This window comes from Procambarus clarkii, chromosome 29 (genome assembly GCF_040958095.1).
Source record: "Procambarus clarkii isolate CNS0578487 chromosome 29, FALCON_Pclarkii_2.0, whole genome shotgun sequence".
NCBI lineage: Eukaryota > Metazoa > Arthropoda > Malacostraca > Decapoda > Cambaridae > Procambarus > Procambarus clarkii.
This window is the reverse complement of record NC_091178.1, coordinates 14007944-14023446: the sequence shown is the minus strand read 5'-3', so window position 1 is coordinate 14023446 and position 15503 is coordinate 14007944. Positions and strand designations below refer to the sequence as shown.

The 15503-nt window shown below is 44.2% G+C and overlaps 1 protein-coding gene across 1 annotated transcript; it reads left to right on the top strand.

Moving 5' to 3' along the window:
- Window positions 1-2273: 2273 nt before the first annotated feature.
- On the top strand, window positions 2274-15086 carry LOC138369596 (coiled-coil domain-containing protein 8 homolog). The gene is made up of 2 exons (XM_069333018.1): window positions 2274-2394; window positions 14764-15086. The coding sequence occupies exons 1-2, from the start codon at window positions 2274-2276 to the stop codon at window positions 15084-15086; spliced, it is 444 nt and encodes a 147-aa protein (XP_069189119.1).
- Window positions 15087-15503: the final 417 nt, after the last annotated feature.

Sequence of the window (15503 nt, the reverse complement as noted above, 5' to 3'; positions counted from 1 at the left end):
ATTTTTCTTGATGCTCATCTATCAAACTCTTTCCCCTATTCTTTCCTCGATTCATTGCCGGAAGACACATTGGTTGTATTCGATCCTGTCTGCGAGGCCTTGGCTTGAGATCAGAAAATGGAGGCTTTCTTGATGGCATTTTTCTTTCATCTCGACGTCGAACCTCTAAGATCGCTTCCTTACCGACATGTTACTGCGCGACAGCTTCATTATCTGTTAATGAAGGAGAGTGCTCGTGAAAGAGGAGGCCTTCAGGACGTGTTCACCTCGCAGCTTCATAGGGACGAGTGCAGCTGGCAGCTAGGGAGCAGCAGCAGCAGCAGTATTAGGTACTAAACGCCTGTTCAGCGGGCCAGCTGTGTAGTCTTGTGTCTTGAGTGTACCAGTACATCAGATGGGTTCCTTCCGTCTTTCACTCGGAAGCATCTTGCCAGGTCCTAGAAGACGAAGTTCTGTCCGAGCAGGGAGTTAGAGAGGTTGATGGTGGGGGTGAAGGGGAGGTGGGTGATGGGTTGACGTGGGCGACGTGGGTTGAGGTGGGTGGAAGTGGGTTGGTGTGGGCGTATGGCGTTTTATGCCAACAATAAAACTCCCTCCTCTAATGCCCTCCGGAGGAGACGTTCATCTGTTCCTCGGAGGTTAAGCTTCCTCATTGTGATGGGGGCACGTCAGCTGATGAGAGGGGAGGCGGGGCTCAACCAGTGAGGGGAAAGAAGAGGGATCTCTCCTTTTCTTTCCCCTCTTTTCTCAGAGCATAGGGTAAGAGTTAATGTATTTTTACATTATCGATTATAAAGTCACTGTATTCTCTTCGAGGGAGAAATTGTGTTGATGTGGTAATACATAGGTTATTTACTTTATTATTTATGCATTTACATATTAATGGACTTCTAAGGGCTAGATCTTAGAAGCCAGTGTTGACCTCTTGCATTCGTGACCTGGGAGTCTAGTGGCTTCCTACATGGCATGACCTGTCAGGCCAGTAGCGTTGGTGTTGGTCTGGACCTTGGTGTGGGCGCTGCTAGGAGTGTTACTGTGGGTGTGGTTCCACGTGGGCGTCACCGTGGGCTTGCGTACCTAAAAGAGCTCCCTGCCGTGTTGTCGTGGGAGGGAGTTACGACCGAGCCATCCTGGCGTCAGACACGTGAAGAACACCTCCCAGTGTTCTCAGGGGGGAGTGGTAGGTACACAAAGACCTCTCAGTGTTGGCAACGCTGGTTGCTGAGTTTATGACCCGAAGTCAGGATCCCCGCGGAGAGCAGTGTTGCCGAGGTCGGCTTTCGAAGGGCTCTGGTTGCTCTCGTAGCACCAGAAAATATATAATAATTAATTTCTCATATAACATGAATGCAACCGTCGGTGCCTCGAACGCAGGAGCACAAAAAGATCGTTTGTTCAAATAATAAGGCTACTGCGCTACAGTCAGGCAAAGTAATGTCAGTCCATACGAGTGAAGGACAGCCATTTTTGTTTTGTGTTCTTTTTGTACTGAAAGTTTTATAAACTTTAGGATAACACTGTTTTTTATATTCCATTTACCTGGGCTGTGTGGGTCTCGAACCGTGGACCCTACGCGTGTTTACTGTCCCTTAAATGACGGTGGTGGTGGTGGTGAGAGCGGAAATGGTTTGTTGCTTGGCGAGTAAGCTTGGTAGCTCTGAGTAGGTGTCACTAATGACAGTCTTTGGCACTACTCACGTCGCCGGAGAGCCACAGGGAACGTTTGAAAAGTGGGACCAGAGGTGCATAACGTTACGCTATAACGCGACCAAGTTCACTCAGGCTGAGAGTAGCATTAACAAAAACGGATCCGGCCACAGCTGTGCCTCAGTGATAAGCAACTTGCTGAACTGCCAGACATCTGGTGTTTGACACATATAGCAACTGAAAATAGGTATGCACGTTAATCTATGTAAACCTAACCTAACACCCTCCCCCCACCTCTTCTTTCCAAACCTATCCTAGGTTTGAAAGGAAGAGGCCTGTCTGAGACACTTATCCTATATGTGCTATTGAAACATTGCTTAATGATTTGCATTTTCCCAACAGACTTAAAAATCTGCGGTGAGCAGTATTTGTTCACTGCTCGTGTACACTCCGATGTCTGTGTTCAGAGATGATGGTGAGGTGTAGTACACTTGTGTACGAGCTTGTTGTCTGCTGGAAGTCTCGTCTTGGGGCACCTTTTCTGTTATGGTCGTCCGCGAGAGCTGATACAGGAAGCCAAGAGAGAAAGTCGAAGCAGAGTATCAGAAGTCTCTTCGGTGGGAAAGATGATGGCTTTCAATGATGATGAACCAAAGATGCCTGCACCATCACCAAAGATGCCTGCACCCTCCCCAAAGATGCTTGCACCATCACCAAAAAAGACCCACCCGTTCTGTTCACGCTGTGGTGAGCTGTGGCAGTACTGAAGTTACCAACGATAAGAGCCATATGCTGAGGCACTTAACGACAGGTGCCATGTTCTGAGGCACTCAATAGCTAATTGTTTACGCTACGTGCTTGAGGTGTGTTGACGGCGGTGTTGTCACTCTGTGGTGCTGGAGCGAGGCACTAGTATCACGGAGAAACGGTTCGTTGACTGCGCTTTCTTCCGACCTCGCGACTTGGGTATGCGTTGATGGACGGCGAAAATTGCCCAACACGTCGACGGATATCTTAGGACAACCAGGTGCTTCGGAACTCGATTATTAACAGCGTCAGGTTACTGGATATGTGGCCCACTTTTGTGTGTGTGTGTGTGTGCCTATTTGACATGTAATTTCCTGTTGAAATTACACCTTCCACCCAGTAATTATTCCTGCAATGCCACCCCCCCCCCAACCCGTCATTACCCACTCCTCCAAGTCCCTCAGGAACTTGTAAAATGACAGCACGTATCGAGGTTATGTCGAGTGGAAAAGAAAGCCTGAGTGTGTGGTGCAATGGGAGATGATTTCACAGATGCTCCCGGACGCAGGTTCGAAACCTCGTCACGGCCCCTGTGGATTTGTTCATTTCACACACATGGTTGGCTGTCTCCAAGACACTCGGGGTAGTCTTGTGATTCGCGAACGCTCGCCTTCCTTGGACCGCTCATTTGCATATCATTTTCATTTGCATGTTGTAAATCCTTTTCTTTAGATTTATTGCTCTTGTATATTGGCTGGGCGGTAGAGCGACGGTGTCGCTTCTTGCCAAGTTGTTTGTTGTTTTAGATTCAGCTACTGGGGACAAAAAGTTGCAAGTAGCACGGGCTATGGTGAGCCCGTAGTGGACTTACCTGGCACAGGAGCAGGGCTGTAACTGTTCTTGTCGGTTGGCGTTCAGTCCTCGACGGTCTAAGTGGTTGGGTACCATTCCTTTCCCCCCGTACTATCCTAAATCCTTATCCTCATATTACTTCCAAGTGCTACATAGTCGTAATGGCTTAGTGCTTTATCCTAACAATTACCTTTTCTTGGTTGACTATAGCTTTACAATGTGTGTGAGCATGTGTAGCCGATGTGTATAATTTGTTGCCTAAAAATTATTCATGTGTATAATTTGAACATGTGTAGCCTACATATATAATTTAAGTGAGCATGTATAGCCCAAATGTATAATTTGTGTGAACATATGATGTTGAATTTTCTAACGTTTGTTAATGTGTTGTATCACTCTGTCTAATGGGAAAGGGTTTGGTGCAAATGATTAATTTGAGCAAGACTTTTACATATGTTTCTGTGACTGATGCACTCTTTGAAATGTCGAATGGAACTATTACTTACATAATGGAACAATATGGAACAGTGGACAATGTTTGTTTCAATAAATATACATTTGGAGCAAGCAAAGGATGTTTCAATGGTACAAGAACATTGAAAACAGAACTTCGCCGTAATATCCTTTCATCAGTGTCTGTGGCAAGTCATATATATATTACATTTATTTACAATGAAGAACTGAAAACTTGTTTCAAGTATGGGCGAACTTGTCACTTTGCTGCTGCTGTTGTCTGCCAGTGTGGAGGCAAGAGAACGTTTAAAATTTTTTCGTGAACATGACTTTCCGCCATTACTGGAGGACAGTGTACCAGAACATGAACCCACTGAGCTGTGATGCTGAAGGTGAGGTGACGATAAAGCGAGTGATTAGTTGTCAACTGGATGTAGATGATGGCTTCCACACGAGACTTGCCTTCCACATGCTTCATTATGTGAAGACCAATCCACACAATGAAAGGACGACGACGTTTCGGTCCGTCCTGGACCATTTTCAAGTCGATTGTCGACTTGAGAATAGTCCAGGACGGACCGAAACGTCGTCGTCCCTTCATTTTCTAGTGTGTGGTCTGGTCAACATACTTCAGCCACGTTATTGTGACTCATCGCCTTCATTATATGAACTCGACCCATCATTCTATTTGAGTCACCTCCGAGGCTTGGATGAGCGGTAGTTAGCGTTCAAGAAAACTGAACCGCGTTTCGGAAACTAAAATAAGTTTATTGATGTATAAAATACACACCAAAAAGGATGAGCTACCGCGTCACTTTTGTGTGTGAATTTATATCTCAATGAACTTTATTTCAGTTTCCGAGACGCTGTACAGATCCCTAACGCTAACTACCGATCAACCAAGCTGTTGGTGACGCCCACCTGCACCACTAGCGGGATTATTTGGCCTTTTCTGTGTCGTATTACCCAGTGATGCATATACAACTATTTTCAATATTGCTTAATACACATTTTCTATATCCTTGTCCCTTTGGCCAGGATAGACTGGTAAGATTTACTGTGATTTAAGGCCTTCTCATATTCGTATGTAATTTATGTTGCTTAGCATGTCGTAAATTAGGAGGCTCTTTATATATATATATATATATATATATATATATATATATATATATATATATATATATATATATATTATATTATATATATATATATATATATATATATATATATATATATATATATATATATATATATATATATATATATATATATATATATATATATAAAGGAATTGCCCTTTATCTTACCTAGTAGTCGTTGGGGTGAGAGCTCAACCACCTTCCCTTCAACCTCACCACCATCTCCCTCCACGAACAACCATAATCAATCTTAAACCCTATCACCACCACCCTCGAACGCCATCACCACCTCACCCGAGCACCACCAACTCCCTTGAACCCCCACCATCACCACTGAACAACCCCCCCACCCCACCCCACATCACAACTCACCCCCCACACCTCACCACCATTCCCCCCCTCCCACCACCACTACTCATCAAGTAACCTTATCCTATATCATCACAAAGGAATAAAAGCCTTCTGAATTGCTTCCTTGGAGACTCCTGGCTTCCTTAACAACGCGTCTAGGTGTCCGCCGGTCCGAGGTTCTCGTTAATCTCCGTCTTTCGTTTCACTTCGGGGCCTCACCTTCGTAGATCTTCGTCTTGAGGAATTCGGAGCATATGAGACGTTTAAGACAATATAACGACAGCGGTTCGTCGCTGGACCGAGTCAGTGACGAATGTTCTCTTCGCTAAACGAAGCTACGTTGTATTTATAACGTATTGAGGAACACAGTAGACATTCTCTTCGCAATTTAAACATTTCGGAACAACAACTGGTCATTCTGAAGCAACTTGCTAATGAAAGCGATTGTCCGCAGCATTAAAAAAGTTTACAGCCTCATTGTAAATATGTCAGTATCTCACACAATAGACGACGAAACTCTCCTTTTTACATCAGATGTGATAAACAAAGGAGCATCACCCACCAATAAAACCCAGGATACAACACTCACCCCCACCGGCCGCAAACTCCTGTCGCTTCGCCTTAACCCAAGTGAACTTTTTTATCCCCCCCTTTTTTCATTTTATATACTTTTATGTGGAGGAGACAACGTGGAATAAAAAAGCCATTCTTCGAGAACAGTTACATTTTAGCTTCCATGAACGCTGTTTTTTTTCCTGCGAGGCATTTGAATAAAACACAAGAGGATCGCCATTACGCCAGGGATAATTCCCCGGCTGTTTAAGGTAACTGAGGAATGATAAACTACTACCAGTTCTGACCTTGTATAGTTTATGGTCACACGTCTCGAACAAAGGCCTCTACCCAGAGCCATGACCCGGAGGGGGTCAGTGATCGCTAACAAGACCTTCCCTATCTTCAGGGCTCCGTATGGTCCTCTGCGCCGCGCTCATTGGCCCAAGAACAACAAAAATGTGCAAGAACACACACACACGTGTGTGTGTTTCTGTGTGTGTGTGTGTGTGTGTGTGTGTGTGTGTGTGTGTGTGTGTGTGTGTGTGTGTGTGTGTGTGTGTGTGTGTGTGTGTACTCACCTAATTGTACTCACCTAATTGTGCTTGCGAGGGTTGAGCTTTGGCGCTTTGGTCGCGCCTCTCAACCGTCAATCAACTGGTGTACAGATTCCTGAGCCTACTGGGCTCTATCATATCTACACTTGAAACTGTGTATGGAGTCAGCCTCCACCACATCACTTCCTAGTGGATTCCATTTACTAACTACTCTGACACTGTGTGTGTGTGTGTGTGTGTGTGTGTGTGTGTGTGTGTGTGTGTGTGTGTGTGTGTGTGTGTGTAATTATCTAAGTGTAATTACCTAAGTGTAGTTACAGGATGAGAGCTACGATCGTGGTGTCCCGTCTTCCCAGCACTCTTTGTCATATAACACTTTGATATTCACAATTAGGTATTCACCTAATTGTGCTAGCGGGGGTTGAATTTCGTCTCTTCGGTCCTGTCTCTTTGCTGTCAGTCATCTGATGTACAGGTTTCTGAGCCTATTGGGCTCTATCATATCTATATTTGAAACTGTGTATGGAGTCAGCCTCCACCACATTACTGCTTAATACATTCCATTTGCTATCTACTCTGACACTGAAAACAATATTTATTATGTCTCTGTGGCTCATCTGGGTACTCAGTTTCTACCTGTGTCCTTTTGTGCAAGAACCACCCATGTTAAATAGTGTTTATATCAACTCCTATCAATTCCCCTGAGAATTTTATATTTGGTAATCATGTCTCTCCCCTAGCACTAATGTTTTTCCACGATGTGAGGTTCAATAAACATATCCTATTCTCGTAACTCATAGTTCTGGAATATCTTTGAGGCTATTCCAATCTAGTCTTGTGACTGACACGGTATGGACTCCATGGTGGAGCTGCATACTCCAGGACTCGTCTGACATATGTGGTATACAAGGTCCTAAATTATTTCTTACACATAATATAAAAGGTCGTTCTAATGTTAGTCAGTCTCGCATACACCGCTGATGATATCCTTTTTTTTTGGTTGTTGACTTCAGGAAACAGGTTCAGTGTGATATCATCCCCTAGATCCTTCACTCTGATTCACGGAGATTTCATCCTCCGTTTGGTGCCTTGTGTTTGGTCTCCTGCTCCCTCCACCTGGCTTCATTACTTTACATTTTCTCGAGTTAAACTCTAGTAACCATTTGTTGGACCATTCTTTGTTGGTCTCGGTAATCTTGTAGCCTCTTGCTGTCTTCTTCTGTCTTAATCCTCCTTATAATTTTTGTATCATCAACAAACATAGAGAGGAAGGGTCTATTCTCTCTGGAACAACGTTTACATATATGAAGAACAGGTCAGGTCTAAAAACAGAACCCTGTGGGACTCCGCTAGTGACATCTCACCATTCTGAGATTTATCCCCTCTCAGTGACTCGTTTTTTTCTATTGCCAAGGTACTTCTTTATCCGCTAGAGTATATATCCTGTTACTCCTGCCTGCTTCTCTAACTTATGCACTAGTCTCTTATCGGGTACTGTGTCAAAGGCTTTCTGGTAGTCCAAAAATATGCAGTCTGCTAACCCTTCTCTTTTTGCTACTTGGTCATAAAATTCTATTAAACTAGCGAGGCAAGATTTGCCATCCTTGAACCGTTGCAGGAGATGTGTTACAATGTTCCTTCTCTCCAAATATTCTACTAGATTTTTCTTAGAATCATCGTCACCTTGAATGGTATAGAAGTAAGGGGCACTGACCTGTAGTTCAGTGACTGTCTCCTTTCTTGTATACAATGACTAGGTGACATGTCTTATAACTTACAGGTTGGAAGGTGGTAACTCCTGTTACCAGTGATCTGTTATGCACAATGCAGAGCGGCAAGCGCAGTGCTTCTGCCTCTTTTCTAGTATCCACGGTAATATTCTATCTTGCCCTTTGTCACGTCCGGTTCCAGCAAATGCTTCCTTACCTGATCAACTGGAAATCTCAAATTCCTCCTGTTGTGCCCGGTTAGAATATTAATTCAGGAACTTCTTCTTGCTCTAGTGTGAAGTCCTTCTGGAATCTTTATTTATTGAGCTCCTTGCTCACCTTGTCGTTCTCTATTAACCTATTTGCCGCCATTCTCAGTTTCATTATCTGTTCCTTCACTGGTTTCATCGTGCTGTGGCTGTAATGAAATGTGGCCTGGGTCTTTGCCGAATCTGCCGTGTCATCTTGTATTGTCTCTCTGCTTCTCACTCTGAGGTACTTGTTTTCAAGGCCCAGTGATATCTACCTCCAACCCGTCTTCCTAAGGTTTCACAATGTCATGAAAACTGTCAATTTAAAGTGTTCTCTCCTAAGCTACCAGAGGACCCAAAACAAAAAACGGGACAGTACGTCACTATCGCGAGCCGATTTCATTTTCTAGTACGACAGTTTTTGGCCGTGTGTAATACATTCGAGTGAAAAGCGACGTTCTTTGTAAGAGGAAAGGGTGCTTCCTCTGTTGTCTGGTATCTGTTATTCCTGTAGATTCTCCATCCACTTTTACTTAGTGGCTTTACCACCTTACATCTCTCATTAAAGTAAGGGTTCCTCCTTTGCAATTTATTTTTCTTTTTGGACCAGGACAAACGTGTCTGCTGCTTCCTTACACTTCTGGGTGATGTACTTCATCATGTCCTGTGCAGCCGTTCATCTCAGCTCTGTTATCCTTGATATTTCTGGGATAATCTTCTTGGATTAGAGTGCCCGTTTTGTGGCCTCGTTCGTAATTACTATATCAGTCAACCTCTGTCCTTCTTGTAGCGAGTTACGGGCTGTTCATGCCCGTTACACCTCTTGGGTGGCTTAATCTTCATCAATCTTCTTGCAGACGCCAACCTGAAAATCCTGACCCCCTTCTAAGTGCTATATAGTCATAATGGCTTGGCGCTTTCCCCCGATAACTCCCTCCCGCTCCACTCCTGATTGGAGCCTTCCAGTTCATGAACCACTGCTGCGTCTCGTTTCCTTTTGCAGTTGCTTGCTAGTGCACTTTGCTGTTTCTTGTAAGGTTGCTGCGTTCATAGGTGATTTCTTCAAAGTAGATATCGCATCTGAGGGCGAAGAGGGAGAACGGCCTATTGACATAGCTCGAGTGCATGGGGGGGAGTTGTGTAAAACCCTGGTTTGTGCCTCGGAGAGGCTACAGGATCGCATCTGGGTTCCTTTGAAGCATTTCCACAAATGAGGGCTTCCTTTGGAAGAATTACTTCATCAGTTTGATCCCTTGTTTCCTGAAAGATGTTTGTCCCATGTTAGGTTTGATTGATATTTTCGATTCACAGTTTTAAATGTAGAAATGACCAGAAAAAAACGAATAAAAAGATTCACTGCATTGAACTAATAATGGTTGAAAGGCGGGGATTAAGAGCAGAGACCCATCCCCTGCAAGCACAACTAGGTGAGTACACACACACACACACACACACACACACACACACACACACACACACACACACACACACACACACACACACACACACACCTCATATAGTGCTTAAAACATCAGATGCACGACCTTATCTAAAAAAAAATAATATCCCCAAAAGGGAGAATTGACGTCGTAATTATAAACGGCGCAGTCACGAGGTAATGACTGAGCAGAACTCCCCACCTGCGGCAGGTTAAAATGTCCGAACGTTCCTTCTTCGTCAGGGAGTTCCTCCGTCAGCCTGCGTGTGTGTATGCATGTGTATGTGTGTGTGTGTGTGTGTGTGTGTGTGTAGGTATACACACACACACCTTATCAGTGCCAGTCTTGGGGGGGGGGGGGACCATCACGCCTTCTCCTGGACTCCAGGCACTACCCACTGATGGGAGTAATTTGGCATGCAGAGGGCATTTTTCCCGTGGCACCCTGAGGGGCATTTTTTCCCGTGGTTTGCGCGGGGGTATTTTTACCGTGGCGGGCAGAGGGTATTTTTACCGTGGCGTCTTCCTCCTTCGGTTTCAATTATGGGGTTTCATATACATCTTTTTTTTTTTTGCTTGTTGTCGCGTACGATTTGTCGCGTCGTTAGAGAACGAATAGATGTGTATTTTCGTCAGGCTAGCTAGTTATATTCACACACACACACACACATATATATATATATATATATATATGTGTGTGTGTGTGAGTGTGTGTGTGTGTGTGTGTGTGTGTGTGTTGTGTGCCTCACTAGTTTGTGTGGTAATCTCTCAGGCGGTGCTGTATCAAAGTCTTTTTGGCAGTCCAGAATTACCCAATCTGCCCATCCTTCTTTGCCCTGCAGTATTTTCGCTACTTCATCACAAAATCGCACATATCCTGTGCCCGGTGAGTACGACGGGCTCACCATAGCCCGTGCTGCTTAGAACTTTTGGTTCCGTGTAGCTGAATCTTATATAAACAGCAAGAACAACATTAACACAAAGTTCCAGGAGGTTTGTTAGGCACGATTTCCCTTCCCTAAAGCCATGTTGATGTTTGTTTACATACCTAATTCCCTCTAGGTGGGTAACTAGCCTTGTTAATATCATTGTTCTAACAAATATTTCAGAGGGGATGTTTGTTAATGATTCTGGTCGTTGATAAAATACAAAGTGCCTCCTTTGTATTTCCCTTTGCTATAAATTGGTACTACATTTGCCCTCTTCCAGCAGCTGGGCAATTCTCTTTGCAGTTGAATAGTTAAAGATCATTACTATAGGTATATTTAGGGGCCTGTAAGGCATGATAAAGCTGGAGGATTACGTTAAAACATTCATTACTAACATCTCAAGATATAGATTCTTGAACCCCATTGTCATTATTTCTGACATTATGCATTGTTTCCATGGGTTTAGATCCCTACAAATCATCACACACAATCCTTTTATCATATTTTATTTCGAAATTTCATTGTTGTTTCGTAAATACCCAGTAAATATATTTTATTTTCCTGGGCTTATAGCTCTACTCTTGTGAGTATTGAATTGCATCTGTCAGTGTTCAATCTTGTTGGAAAAAAAATTCCCGTCCTTCTTGACCGTCGTTAGTTACTTAGTCTAAAATTATTACCAGTCTCTCTTGTTTTAGTATCGTCTGAAATGTTATTTACGTGTATTGTAACGTGGGTCGATGTCACCATTGTAACGTTTATGACAATCAAGTACTGCTGTTATTGTGTGACTCACTACACACAGAAATCACAATAGTGTGATGCATCAAATGAACAAATAACAAATTCTTTTACCATGTCGTAGCTCAGTTGATTAAGGCAGCGACTGGGATCCTCTCGGACGTAGTTTCGAACCCTCGTCTCGGCCCTTGTAGATTTGTTCATGTGAGACTCACTGTAATGGTTGCTGTTAATTTGTAACCCTAAGGCCGTTACTGTATGCTGAACAATGAAGTCCCCGGCCTGGTCCCGCCGGCCAGCCTTTCCCAACTCTGACTTTACCCCAGTTTTTGCTGACTCTGTTTCCTGGCGTGCAATAGACCCTGATCCTCTTTAGGAGGTTCCAGCCAGTACTGTGTTTTGTTTTGGAATATATGGCGCCACAAATACGGTTCTCGTCTCGTCAAACGCAAAACTAAGCTGGTGGAATTTCGGAGGTATATCACTAGAATAATGACAGAGCTGAGAGGTGTGAGATACAAGGAAGGGCGTCATTGAAAAATAAAAGAAAAAAGTGGTAGACGCGAATTAATGAAGTGGTAGATACGAATGGAGTGGTAGATACGAATGGAGTGCTAGATACGAATGGAGTGCTAGACATGATAATCACACAAAATCCTGTGCGGAATACAACACATTGACGGACAATTTATCATGTGTGGTCCAAGAATATATGGACACAGGCTAAAAACGAAGTAACGAAATGATACCAAACATTATACAACAAAATTCAGTATCAAAGTGATAGATGACAGATCAGATGAAACGCACTAAGCAGTAGAGAAGGCAGACTTTTTACATGGTTTGAAGTGCTGATATAACAGGGGCCATTAAACACGCTCAGAAACACAGACTAAAAGTCCCATACACTCTTTACAACTGTTTAATTTTTTTGTACTCATTTTAGGTCCCCCAAAATCTACTTTACCTTAGACATAAAGTTGTGTGTCGTCACCAGTTCGCTGTACACCTTCGTGGGTCAAGTGGGAGATCCTTCCCTGTTTTCAAACCTGGATTGTTATGCCTGTGACAATTTTACACCTTGCTACACTCTGTCGAAGTCAGTCGAAACATGATTGATTGATTGATGAAGACTGAGCCACCACAAGAGGTGGCACGGGCATGAATAACCCGTAAGTGGTAGATTTTTGTTTGCAGTGAATGGGATCTTTGGTCGTGAAAGTCGAAACATTGCACGTGGCTATGTTTACAAACTTACACCATCTGTCTCCACCACTGGAGCGCGCTATACACCCGACACCATCTGTCGCCGCCTCTACACCCAGGAGCCGCTACTACACCTTACGCTACACACCTGAGCAATAGGTTGTGTGTGGCGGGTGTGACTGCCGCTTGAGACCTCAACAATAGACCGTACAATAACCATTCATTGGATGTTGATTAAAATATTGGCTACTTAGCCCGCGCTTTGGCTCGCAGAGTCCGGAGGTATTGATTTTCAACCTCCTTCTATCCCCCCTTGAGATGATTAAGAATACTGGATTACTGGCTTTTAATAACTACCTTTAATGAATTAGTATTTCATTTCACTGCATAATTAATCTCAGAGTGAATCATTTAATAATGTTTGGGTGTAATGTTCAGTGGTAAAGGAAGCGAAAGCTAGGGTCGAGGCTTGCATTCGGACGAGTGGGTTACCAAGGCAGCAGCGTCATGGCGGGAATGATGCCGCTGAAAGTGTTCAATCATCACTCATTAACCGAGGTTCACGGCCTTAATCCCGCGCTCAGGGGCGGGGGATTACTGCAAAATCCCCAGTATAATGCCCCGGGATTTATCCATTAATTCTTTAGCGGAACTTGTCAGGTGATGAGTAACAAAGATGTTCATTGTCTGAAAATTGGACAGTTAAGAGCGAGGGGCTCGTTTGACTTTTCTCGTTTGACTATTCTTGGCGTAGTTATTACGCATTTATGGGTGATCTTTGACTTCATATGTGAACATATGTAAGTGATCACGTCTGTATAGAACACTTGGCAATATGACATGGAAACTTCTTAGGAACTTATTTGCCAATTTTGTATGAGTTCTAGATCTTCCAGGATTACGAAGCCACACCGTTCCGTAGCCCCCACATTCCATAGCCCCCAGTCTGCTGATCGCCACGTTCTTGAACGATGTCCTCATGCCCCGTGTCCCTTCTCCTGTGCGCCACACGACCATTAGGGTGTCCTGTTGGGCGTCCCAATTGTTTCTCCCTCTCCTCGGCTATCCCCAACACTAGAAAACTATCCACTATCCACGATACCGGAAAAAAAGAGCACTGCCGGGCGGTTATCGACCTAACGATCTGGAACTGAAAGGACTAAATTTGTGAATATACAGTTGCCGCCACGGCCTTTGGGGTGTTCGATAACGGACGAGGATATCTTGTTTTTTTTGGGGGGGTGGGGGGGGGGGAATAACCCACTACGATAGCACGGTTTATTTTTTTTATGTATGTCCTAAACGGCACTAAGAGGAGATAATGGTGGCTCCTTTGGTTATACTTCCGGGTCTCCCAATGGCGATCTTTACAAATCCCCTTTCCCCCATCTCCCCTCTCCTCCTACACCCCCCCCCCACACACACACAACATCCCTCCCACCATCACACTTCCCTTCCACATCCCCCCCCCCCCACCCTATTCCATCCCTGCCCGCTTGCTCAGGCAGGGGAGGATTATGCAGGGACCATTATGACCCTTGTGAACATTTACTATTAAGAGGTAGAAAATGTATTGTATATTTTTATTGTTACTCGTATGGATCCTGTATGTGAGAACACTTCCCCAATGTGGTATGACCGTCAGGGGAGAGCAGCTCTATTCCCCTAGTTGTAGTCGCCTAGTTGAGCTAGTGAGTGAGCTTCGGCTCTATGGTCCCGTCTTGCATCCACCAATCAACTGGTGGACAGGTTCCTGAGCCTATTGGGCTTTATCATATATGCATTATAAACGGTTTATGAAGTCTGTCTCCACCACATCACTTCCTAATGCATTCCACCTGTTAACTACTCTGACACTATTTTTTCTTTTGTCCTTATAGCTCGTTTGGGTGTTGAGTTTCTACTTGTGTCCCCTTGTTCGTGTTCCACCCGTGCTAGTTTGGCTGGTATCTGCCCTGTCAATTCCTCTGAGAATTTTGTAGGTAGAAATCATGTCTCTCCTATCTATTCTGTCTTCAAGTGACCTGAGGTGTGCGTTTGGGAGTATATATATATATATATATATATATATATATATATATATATATATATATATATATATATATATATATATATATATATATATATATATATATATATAACTGCTAATACTTCCAGTATTCTGCTAGTGCCGCTGTTTCTCCTGCTGAAGCTGCCGTCGCATTTATTGCTGCTGCTGCTGCTGCTGAAACTGCTGCTGAAGCTGCTGCTGAAACTGCTGCTGAAGCCGCTGCTGAAACTGTTGCTGAAGCTGTTGCTGAAACTGCTGCTGAAGCTGTTGCTGAAACTGCTGCTGAAGCTGTTGCTGAAACTGCTGCTGAAGCTGTTGCTGAAACTGCTGCTGAAGCTGTTGCTGAAACTGCTGCTGAAGCTGCTGCTGAAACTGCTGCTGAAGCTGCTACTGAAGCTACTAGTGTCTGCCGTCGGAAATTCACGAAGGGGGGAAGCCTGAAACGTAGGAGACTAGCTGCTTGACGGCGCATTATGGAGTCCTTATACACTAAATTAATACGAGTGAATGCCTCTTTACTCCCATTGTCTGACTCCCTTTTGTCCCGGCAGTAACGCACCGCGAGTTGATTCTGTTTGGACACGACATAATAACATTGTCTGCGGCCACTGTTGCTGTGGCTGGGTCCTCTGTGTCGTCTGTGTCTCTTGCCTCTATCTTCTCTTCTCTCTCTCTCTCTCTCTCTCTCTCTCTCTCTCTCTCTCTCTCTCTCTCTCTCTCTCTCTCTCTCTCTCTCTCTCTCTCTCTCTCTTTGTATGTGTGTTGTGTGTATGTGTGTGTGTGTGTGTGTGTGTGTGTGTGTGTGTGTGTGTGTGTGTGTGTGTGTGTGTGTGTGTGTGTGTGTGTGTGTGTATTCACCTAGTTGTGCTTGCGAGGGCTGA

Excerpts from the sequence above, each read along its gene's own strand:
- LOC138369596 (XM_069333018.1), top strand. The coding sequence starts at position 2,274 with ATGATGGCTTTCAATGATGATGAACCAAAGATGCCTGCACCATCACCA. Across the intron at positions 2,395-14,763 it reads CCCGTTCTGTTCACGCTGTG|CTGCCGTCGCATTTATTGCT; the intron begins GTGAGCTGTGGC and ends CTCCTGCTGAAG.